General features: G+C 40.2%; 1 protein-coding gene across 2 annotated transcripts in view; it reads left to right on the top strand.

Annotated features, from left to right (window-relative positions):
* KBTBD2 (kelch repeat and BTB (POZ) domain containing 2) overlaps positions 1-10,964 on the top strand; it is a 26,354-nt gene extending 15,390 nt beyond the window's left edge. For both annotated transcript variants that reach the window (XM_011966337.1, XM_011966338.1), the window contains exons 3-4: positions 3,939-4,104; positions 8,254-10,964. In XM_011966337.1, the coding sequence (XP_011821727.1) occupies positions 3,939-4,104; positions 8,254-9,789 (1,702 nt within the window). In that variant the 3' untranslated portion in view covers positions 9,790-10,964. The remainder of the gene's footprint in view (positions 1-3,938; positions 4,105-8,253) is intronic.
* Positions 10,965-11,198: the final 234 nt, after the last annotated feature.

The raw sequence follows: 11,198 nt of genomic DNA, 5'->3' as shown, positions 1-11,198 counted from the left end.
AGGATGGTTTCGATCTCCTGACCTCGTGATCCGCCCGTCTCGGCCTCCCAAAGTGCTGGGATTACAGGCTTGAGCCACCGCGCCCGGCCTCGTTAAGACTTTTCTTTACGAAATGTGTTTTTTCTCACTCTTTGCTATTACCATTTGTCATATTTCTTTATACTAACTAGACTCTTTGCCAGATTTAAATATTTAATAACTAGTAACATTGTTGGTATTCTCTGTGCCTCTGGATGTAGAAGTGAATTTAGTTACTCTTTGCTAATACAGATACATAAAGCTTAACTTTACATTTTTATGATCTGCATCTTTGTTGTACGTTTCCCGAGCAGAATAGAAGCCAAAGCATAGAAATTGCTTAATTTGTTCTTTGCTTTTAGGTAATTTTGACTTAATATTTGAAAGGGACAGAAAGAATAAAGGTGAATTAAATGTGGACCAGTATATTTCTACTACAAATATTAACAGCCATAAGCAGCAATCATTAGTGAGTTTGGTCCTGCTGTTCTTTTTTTTTTTTTTTTTTTGAGACGATCTTGCTCTGTCGTCCAGGCTGGAGTGCAGTGCAGTGACGCGATCTCAGCTCACTGCAACCTCTGCCTCTTGGGTTCAAGTGATTCTCCTGAATCCCAAGTAGCTGGAATTACAGGCGCGCACCACCACATCCGACTAATTTTTGTAATTTTAGTAGAGATGGGGTTTCACCATGTTTGTCAGGCTGGTCTCAAACTCCTGACCTCGTGATCTGCCCGCCTTGGCCTCCCAAAGTGCTGGGATTACAGGCGTGAGCCACTCCGCACCGCCTGTTCTACTGTTCTGTAATGGCAGCTGTAGACAGGACAGATTTCATTTGAACTTTGAGGGCTGACTTACTTTATATGAAGATATAGAAACTTCACATTCCCTAACATATCCCTTGACGATTTCAAAAGCTAAGGCTCAATACCAGTTGTTGCCTTTGCTGTGCCTACAATCTTTTTTTTTTTTTTTTTTTTTTTTTTTAAAAGACAGAGTCTGTCACCCAGGCTGGAGTGCAGTGGTGCTATCTCGACTCACTGCAACCTCTGCCTCCCAGGTTCAAGCGATTCTGGTGCCTCAGCCTCCCAAGTAGCTGGGATTACGGGCACACACCACTATGCCTAGCTAATTTTTTGGTGTGTTTTCAGTAGAGACGGGGTTTCACTATGTTGGCCATGCTGGTCTCAAACTCCTGACCCCAAGTGATCCACCCGCCTCGGTCTCCCAAAGTGCTGGGATTACAGGCGTGAGCTACTGTACCTGGCCAAGTCTGGGAAATTTCTTAACCAACCAGTCCCCCACAGATACCAAGGGATAACTGTATATTATCCCTAAAACAAATCAGATATTTATTAAATAAATAAAATAGTTCAATATGTGTTTGGGATTAAAGCCACCCATCATTAAAATCTTGTGCCTGGGACAGTTTCATATCCACAGGATATTTCCCAAGTGTTCTTCAACTAGATTCCGCTCCCAGAATTGTAGATTTCAAGATCTTTACATGTAATGCTCCTACACATCTTTAATGTTAGAGATTTTGCCTTCTGAACTAAATACATTCTTCCTTTGTAGTTTGAGTTACCAGTTCTGTCTGTCCCACCAAGAATTAGTAGGTACCCCTGAATAATAGTTTTAATATTTTTTGGTAACATGTATAGTTCATTATAGACCCAAAATGAGAGAATTGCTTGAGAATTACTCAGCACTTCTTCTGTTGTGGTACTTCAGCCTGTTTCAGTATTATGAAATTACGTATTTGCTGTTTCTGGTTGGGCGTGGTGGCTCACACCTGTAATCCCAGCGCTTTGGGAGGCCGAGGTGGGTGGATCACGAGGTCAGGAGATTGAAACCATCCTGACTAACATGGTGAAACCCCGTCTCTACTAAAAATACAAAAAATTAGCCGGGCGTGGTGGCGGGCGCCTGTAATCCCAGCTACTTGGGATGCTGAGGTGGGAGAATCGCTTGAACCTGGGAGTTGGGTGTTGCAGTAAACCGAGATACCACCACTGCACTCCAGCCTGGGCGACAGGGTGAGACTCCGTCTTAAAAAAAGAAAAGGAAAAAGAAAATCACCAGATCCTGTTGGTTCTTTATAGTGGGTTTTGTTTGTTTGTTTCTTTTTGAGACAGAGTTTCACTTTGGTCGCCCAGGCTGGAGTGCAGTGGGTCGATCTTGGCTCACTGCAACCTCTGCCTCCCGGGTTCAAGTGATTCTCCTGCCTCAGCCTCCTGAGTAGCTGGGATTACAGGCACCTGCCACCACATGCAACTAATTTTTGTATTTTTTAGTGGAGATGGGGTTTTACCATGTTGGCCAGGCTGGTCTCAAACTCCTGGCCTCAGATGATCCGCCCACCTTGGCCTCCCAAAATGCTGGGATTACAAGTGTGAGCCACCAAGCGTCGGCTATAGTGGTTTTTGTATTCATTTCTGCCAGTGTAACTCAGTTTCTTACCTCTTAGGTATATTATTGTCATAGCCTCATGGCCAGTTTTCCTGTCTCTAGCCTGTAGTTCTGAATAGCCTGTCAGCTTAGAGTATTCATCCTACATTTATCACTTACATTTTGTCGTGCTAAATTCAGACTTGAAACCCTTTGGTTTTCCCCACTATCTACAAGGAAAAGCTCAGACTCTCCTGTCTCATTTAAAGGCCCTCTGTGATCTGACTGCCCTCCATTTTTCCAATTCATTTTCTGGTTTCCTGCATAAGCCCTTATGTTCAAGCTATGCCCCTTGAACAATCGCTTCTTATGTTCTACCCCGTTTTATCCATTTTGAATGGCTTCTTCATCTCTGTCCTTGAGGGGCCAAATTAGTGACTGTTGTGACACTCACTGTTGACCGCTACATGCAGAGGCTTTTCTCCCGTTTTCATCTCTTACCTATATATGGGCATTCTACTTTGTATTCTCCATCATACCAGTTGCCTTTCCATCATGATTTCCTCTATATAATAGATTTTTAGGAAAGTGTCCTGCATATTTTTAGATAATGGTTTGAGTAAATGAATTTTTAACAGCTTTATTGAGATGTAATTTGCATACCACAAAATCTACCCATTTTAAGTGTATAATTAAATGAATTTTAGTATATTTACAGAGTTATATAACCATTTCCACAATCTAAATTTAGAGCATTTTCATCACTTTGTGTCTATTTATAGTCACAAACCCCATTCTTACAGTTCTAAGGAAACAGAGTCTGTCACCCAGGCTGGAGTGCAATTTTCTTTTTTTGGACGTTTTATATAAATGGACTCATACACTATATGGTTTTTCTATGTGGCTTCTTTCACTGAGCATAATGTTTTCAGGTTCATTTATGTTAAACTATATGTTAATACTTAGTTTCCTTTTATTGCTGAATATTATTTCATGGTATGAATATAAGGAGTAAATAGAATTTTGAGATTTTCACTCAAAATGGCATGATGGAATAGTCTGGTATATCTTTGGGACTGGATTTTATTCGTATCTGTCTCCCTAAAAATTTCATTGGCTAGGCACAGTGGCTCATGCCTGTAATCCGAGCACTTTGGGAAGCTGAGGTAGGAAGATTGCTTGAGCTCAGGAGTTGGAGACCAGCCTGGGCAACATAGGGAGGCCTCGTCTCTACTAAAAATAAAAAAAAAAAATAGCTGGGAGTGGTGATGCATGCCTGTAGTCCCAGCTACTTGGGAGACTGAGGAGAATCGCTTGAGCCCAGAAGGTCGAGGCTGCGGTGAGCCATGATCGCACCACTGCACTCCAGCCTGGGGGACAGAGCAAGACCCTGTCTCAAAAAACAAAAAAAAAGGTTCACTTATAAGTAAATATGCTAAATGAACACCTCTTGTTGTCTAATTGTTCTTTTCAGCTCTGCATTTGTTTTACACAAAACCCTTACAACTTTATTTTCTCCATCTCCCCTGTAGGGCCATGTTTATGAGTGGACTAAGTGAAAGCAAACAAACCCATGTACACCTGAGGAATGTGGATGCTGCCACCTTACAGATAATAATAACTTACGCATACACGGGTAACTTGGCAATGAATGACAGTACTGTAGAACAGCTTTATGAAACAGCTTGCTTCCTACAGGTAAGCATATAGATACTTTTTTAGATGGAGTCTCTCTCTGTTGCCCAGGGTGGAGTGCAGTGGCGCGATCTCAGCTCACTGTAACCTCCACCTCCCAGGTTCAAGCTATTCTCCTGTCTCAGCCTCCTGAGTAGCTGGGATTACAGGCGCTAATTTTTGTATATTTAGTATGGGATTTCACCATGTTGGTCGGGCTGGTCTTGAACTCCTGACCTGGTGATCCACCCACCTCGGCCTTCCAAAGTGCTGAGATTACAGGTGTGAGCCACTGTGCTCAGCCTATAGTCAACTCAGTTAGATACATGAGTTGTGGCTTATTGGTTTATTATGTGGTTTATTTTGTGAGGAAACATTGTTAAACCTTATTTATTTATGTTTTCGAGACGGGGTCTCATTTGGTCACCCAGGCTGGAGTGCACTGGCAGTCATGGTTCACGGAAGCCTTGAACTCATGGGCTCAGGTGATCCTCCTGCTTCAGCCTCCTGAGTAGCTGGGATGACTAAAGGTGCGCACCACCATGCCCAGCTAGTATTTTTATTTACTTTATTTATTTATTTATTTATTTATTTTTATTTATTTGAGACGGAGTCTCACCCTGTCACCCAGGCTGGAGTCTAGTGGCGCGATCTCGGCTCAAATGCAAGCTCCGCTTCTGGGTTCATGCCATTCTCCTGCCTCAGCCTCTCGAGTAGCTGGGAGCACAGGCGCCCATCACCATGCCTGGCTAATTATTTATTTATTTTTAATTAATTAATTTATTTATATTTAATTTTTTTAACTAATATTTTTAGTAGAGACGGAGTTTCACCGTGTTAGCCAGAATGGTCTCAATCTCCTGACCTCGTAATCTGCCTGCCTTGGCCTCCCAAAGTGCTGGGATTAAAGGCGTGAGCCTCTGCACCCGGCCAATATTTTTATTTTTTATAGAGACAGGATCTCACTGTGTTGCCCAGGCTGGTCTCAAAAATCCCAAGCTCAAGCAATCCTCCTGCATTGACCTCTCAAAGCCCTGGGATTACAGACCTGAACCACCATGCCTGGGCCAGTAATGTCTTTTATGTATGTAACTTCTTTATTACGTATTTTAGAAGGTAAAAGGTTTTTTTTTTTAATAAAATGTGTAAGCGAAAAGCGATAGGATTTGATTACCCAGTAAACTAAGTAGTTTTGTGATGGGAATGTAAATCTGTTAATAAAAGAGATAGGTGAAAATTTTATACTGGTTTTGTGTGTTTTACTGCCTAACATACCTGAGAATTTTGATTTCATGTTAATTTGTTTTTGAGACGGAGTTTCACTCTTGTCCAGGCTGGAGTGCAATGGCACAATCTTTGGTTCACTACAACCGCTGTCTCCTGGGTTCAAGTGATTCTCCTGCCTCAGCCTCCCGAGTAGCTGGGATTACACCATTCCCGGCTAATTTTTGGATTTTTAGTAGAGTCGGGGTTTCGCCATGTTGGCCAGGCTGGTCTGGAACTCCTGTCCTCAAATGATCCACCCGCCTTGGCCTCCCAAAGTGCTGGGATTGCAGGCATGAGCCACCACGACCCCCAGCCAAATTAAAGTAATTTTTAACAGTGTTTATTAAATTTAAGTGTTTCGATTTTTTTTTTTTTTTTTTTTTGCTTAGAGCTTAGATGTACTAATTTTTCATGATACTATTTTTCACAGAAAACTTGGAAATTATGATAAATATTTATAATGGCTATGTGACCATATTGAGCAATTAAGGAGAAGTATTTAAACAAAACAAGTGATGGTTGATATATTTATGGATGACAAACTGTTTTACTCTTTATTTCCCCATCATGTTCCCTTTTTAAATTTTAAGAGGAATATAAGTTTTTTCTTCATTTCATCTCCTGTTTTGGAATACCGTTGTATTTCACAAAGCTTCTTCAAAGGGAGAACCTTTAGCCCAAAGGTTAAATTTGGAGAGCACTGTTCATGATATTTGTTAAGTACTTAATAAATATGCACTGAATGAATGTGCATGACACTGGTTGAATGCCAACACCTGGGTGTAATTCTGGAAACCAGAACTCAGTTCACGCTTTATGTAGTTTCCTTCCTTTTTAGTCTTCCATAGGTTGATTAAAACCTTTATCCAAAATAGTTGATACCAGAAATCCAGTTCAGCCAGTGTCAGATTTCAGATTTTTTCAGATTTTAGGATATTTGCAGCATTATATTCACTAGTTCAGCATCCCTAATCTAAAAATCTAGACTCTGAAATACTCCAGTGAGTATTTCCTTTGAGTGTCATGTCAGTACTCAGGGTATTTCAGATTTTGGAGCATTTTGTATTTTGAATTTTTGAATTAGGGATACTCAACTTTTACTTCTTTTTTGTGTGTGTGACAGGGTCTTGCTCTGTTGTCCAGGCTGCAGCACAGTGGTGAGATCACAGCTCACTGCAGCCTCGATCTCCTGGGCTCAAGTTGTCCCCAGCCTCAGCCTCCTGAGTAGCTGGGTCTATAGACGTGCATCACCACACTTGGCTAATTTTTTAATTTTTTTGTAGAGACAAGGTCGTCTTATGTTGCTCAGGCTAGTCTCAAACTCCTGAGCTCAGGCGGTTCTCTCACCTGGGCCTCCCAAAGTGCTAGGATTACAGGTGTGAGTTACAACACATGATCAACCTTTACTCCTTATTACCACTAACCTTATTGTTAGTGTCCTACTCTACCCACAACTCTGGGGAAATTGAGGCTGGGGTAGCTTGCTGTTGCGCTAGTAATTCCAAACTTGAAAGGGAGAAATGTTTACTGTAAGCACTGTCTTTATATAGCTTGCGAGTTGTCATTACTTTTTATTTTTAGAGACGTGTCTTGTTCTGTTGCCCAGGCTGGAGTGCAGTGGCATGGTCATAGCTCACTGCAATCTCGAATTGCTGGGCTCAATAAATCCTCCTTCCTGTAATCCCAAAGTGCTGGGATCATAGGCATGCACCAGCACACCCAGCTAATTTTTTATTGGTTCTTCTTTTAAAAGCAGGCATTTCTCAGAATTCTTAAGGCATTAAGGAATTTTAAGAAAATCTGATCCCAGCATACTTTGTTACTGTAAATATTGACACTGCTCCTTATAGTTTTTTTCTGCCATTTTAATGAAAACCGTATACTACATCTGCTTGCTCAAATGCAAAACAGGACTCTGCCTCTTAGACTGTGTTTCCCTGGCAAGCCTGAGATGGGGCATTCTGTGACTACCAATGTGACTTTCACTATCAACCACATGAAGTGATAATGTGTTTCAGTACCAGATGCTGTACTAATACTTTTCATCTGATCCTTGCAGTGTTCATTTGAGGTAGATAACCGTTATTTCCCCATTTTATATAAGAGAAAATTGAACTTTAGAGATTTGAAACTTCTTTCCTAATAAGTAGTTTAATTGGCTAATTTAAGTTTTAAATCCAAGCAACCTTTTAAGCTTTAAATCCAAGCAACCTGACTTCTCAGTGTAAACAGTTTCTAGTTAATCACTATGATGCTGCATAAATATAGTAGGTAGCACACCTGATTCAACTGAGATCTACCTTCTTAAGAAAAAACAAATCTAGGAAGCTTACAGTGTCTAAGATGGGTCATTTAAATATAGGTAATTTATAACTGCACATAAGTCTATTTCGTGTTGCTTTGATAACTTACCTCTCTAGATAAGAATGGCAAATAACTACTCCTACTCATTGTGCATGATTTGCTGGTTTTATGTGACTGTCTCGTCCAAGTTGAGGAAACCAGAATCCAGTTACTCAACAACAATTTTCTGTATACTATGATTTGTTTACATTTTTTCGTATAGTTCTCTCAATTATATATGAAGTCTAGGAAAGTATGACTTATGTATGAATTTCCTTGCTTATTCTTTAAGGCTGTTTTGTTTTTTAAGAACCTGTTTATTGTTGTACTACTGGTTCCTAAATAGAACAGTTAAGTAGGCCACTGAGCAGGAAAAATTACTGCAAAATTATATAGTCTTCTGATTTTATTACTACCAGAAGACCTTATCTCTTAGCCCAGATGTGTGTATCTGAAAATAAAAATTACACTGTGGGCTCTGATTAATATACTTAATGTCTTACATAAAAGTAAAATGTGTCTGTCCTGGCCCTATCAGCCTATTTTTTTTCCATCTCCTTCTAGGTAGAAGATGTGTTACAACGTTGTCGAGAATATTTAATTAAAAAAATAAATGCAGAGAATTGTGTACGATTGTTGAGTTTTGCTGATCTCTTCAGTTGTGAGGAATTAAAACAGAGTGCTAAAAGAATGGTGGAGCACAAGTTCACTGCTGTGTATCATCAGGACGCGTTCATGCAACTGTCACATGACCTACTGATAGACATTCTCAGTAGTGACAATTTAAATGTAGAAAAGGAAGAAACCGTTCGAGAAGCTGCTATGCTGTGGCTAGAGTATAACACAGAATCACGATCCCAGTATTTGTCTTCTGTTCTTAGCCAAATCAGAATTGATGCACTTTCAGAAGTAACACAGAGAGCTTGGTTTCAGGGTCTGCCACCCAATGATAAGTCAGTGGTGGTTCAAGGTCTGTATAAGTCCATGCCCAAGTTTTTCAAACCAAGACTTGGGATGACTAAAGAGGAAATGATGATTTTCATTGAAGCATCTTCAGAAAATCCTTGTAGTCTTTACTCTTCTGTCTGTTACAGCCCCCAAGCAGAAAAAGTTTACAAGCTATGTAGCCCGCCAGCTGATTTGCATAAAGTTGGGACTGTTGTAACACCTGATAATGATATCTACATAGCAGGGGGTCAAGTTCCTCTGAAAAACACAAAAACAAATCACAGTAAAACAAGCAAACTTCAGACTGCCTTCAGAACTGTGAATTGCTTTTATTGGTTTGATGCACAGCAAAATACCTGGTTTCCAAAGACCCCAATGCTTTTTGTCCGCATAAAGCCATCTTTGGTTTGCTGTGAAGGCTATATCTATGCAATTGGAGGAGATAGCGTAGGTGGAGAACTTAATCGGAGGACCGTAGAAAGATACGACACTGAGAAAGATGAGTGGACGATGGTAAGCCCTTTACCTTGTGCTTGGCAATGGAGTGCAGCAGTCGTGGTTCATGACTGCATTTACGTGATGACACTGAACCTCATGTACTGTTATTTTCCAAGGTCTGACTCATGGGTAGAAATGGCCATGAGACAGACTAGTAGGTCCTTTGCTTCAGCTGCAGCTTTTGGTGATAAAATTTTCTATATTGGAGGGTTGCATATTGCTACCAATTCCGGCATAAGACTCCCCTCTGGCACTGTAGATGGGTCTTCAGTAACTGTGGAAATTTATGACGTGAATAAAAATGAGTGGAAAATGGCAGCCAACATCCCTGCTAAGAGGTACTCTGACCCCTGTGTTAGAGCTGTTGTGATCTCAAATTCTCTATGTGTGTTTATGCGAGAAACTCATTTAAATGAGCGAGCTAAATACGTCACCTACCAATATGACCTGGAACTTGACCGGTGGTCTCTGCGGCAGCATATATCTGAACGTGTACTGTGGGACTTGGGGAGAGATTTTCGATGCACTGTGGGGAAACTCTATCCATCCTGCCTTGAAGAGTCTCCATGGAAACCACCAACTTACCTTTTTTCAACGGATGGGACAGAAGAGTTTGAACTGGATGGAGAAATGGTCGCACTACCACCTGTATAGTTGGGAAGTTCAGGGAGTGCACGCCTGAGTTATGTGCTTTGTCATTTTCTTTGCTAAACAAAAGAGGCTATGAAAGAACTAAATATGACTACATAAAAATCTATCTTTGATAAATTTTATTTTTATGCCCTACTTAATATTTGCATCAGTATAATATATATCAGTGAGTCTTACAGAAAGATATGCTTCCATAATATGAAATAGATTATTCAATAATTGAGAAACTTTATGTGTAATCATGAGAGTATAAGAATCTGGATTATCTAACATTGTTAGCCCTGTGTATGTACAGTTCAAAAAGTTCATTTATAAAAGTAGTTTCCTGTTCCTAGTGTGGTATATCACAAATTGTGCTGAGGTTATTTTAGTATGTGTATTTCATTCCCGTGCTTCTGTTCTGAAGTCCTGGAATACAGTTTTCAGTGTAATTAATTCAACTGCACTTAACACTAATGTCCATGTTGGTATAGAAACGTCTAAATCCTATACTCTAATTGAGGAAGATCTTCCATAATTTTATGGTATTACACAGGGAAAGCTATGACTGCAGGATCAGTCTAACTATACTATTAGGTGCATGTATTCTCTTTTCACTAACTTATACTTGTCTATCTAGAATACAGGTCTTCCAGTCAGCTGGTCATTTACCAGGTGTGGACTTACGTTGCTGGGCTTGCAGTAAGAATTGCCAGCCCCTCATTGTGCGGGTCTGTGTGGAGCTTTAATCAGTAAAAGCCTCCACTTTCTGTATTATGTTAACATTGGCTCATGCATATAACTACCTGCTGCTGATGTAGTTCTCCATCTTCAAGATTTAGAGTGGGTTAACCAGGTCATTACATCTTAATTTAATAACAAGCATTACTGTAGAGTGATTGTGTATAGATCTGTTAGCTGTCAGGGTGTTTTTTTTTTAACCTGTTGTGTGCGTGTGGGGGTTAGGATTAGTAAGGTGAACTGTTCAGGAATTCTCTGCACTAGCTGTGCAGAAGAGCAGATAACTAGCGCTGCTCTGGCATTAATCCCAGGAACCACTAGCAGTAGTGGGGCGCCGCCAATCTAACATGAGCACAGGTGCTTCATGACAAACATTACTAGCATGTTCAACTGCATCATGTTCTGGCACTGTATTTTGAATGACATTAATTTATTAAATAAATTGTATATATTCAATATCTATATTTCTTTCGTTATGGGAATGGTCTGCTTTTTAAATTTTGATTTTACTAGGTCAGCCTAGCTAGTTATAGGTGGTTTCTTCCAAATTTTGTTTGATAAAGATTGAGAGATATGCATAGGCTTTCCTTAGACTAGTGTCTTTCTACCCTGCTGGCATGTTAGAATCATCTGATTCTGATCACCATCTTTAGAAGCTTGAGATGATGCCTGAACCTCACCTCGAACAAAAT

This window comes from Mandrillus leucophaeus, unplaced genomic scaffold, assembly GCF_000951045.1.
Source record: "Mandrillus leucophaeus isolate KB7577 unplaced genomic scaffold, Mleu.le_1.0 Scaffold757, whole genome shotgun sequence".
Taxonomy (NCBI): domain Eukaryota; kingdom Metazoa; phylum Chordata; class Mammalia; order Primates; family Cercopithecidae; genus Mandrillus; species Mandrillus leucophaeus.
The sequence above is the reverse complement of the archived record's forward strand: the minus strand, read 5'-3'. Positions and strand labels throughout refer to the sequence as shown.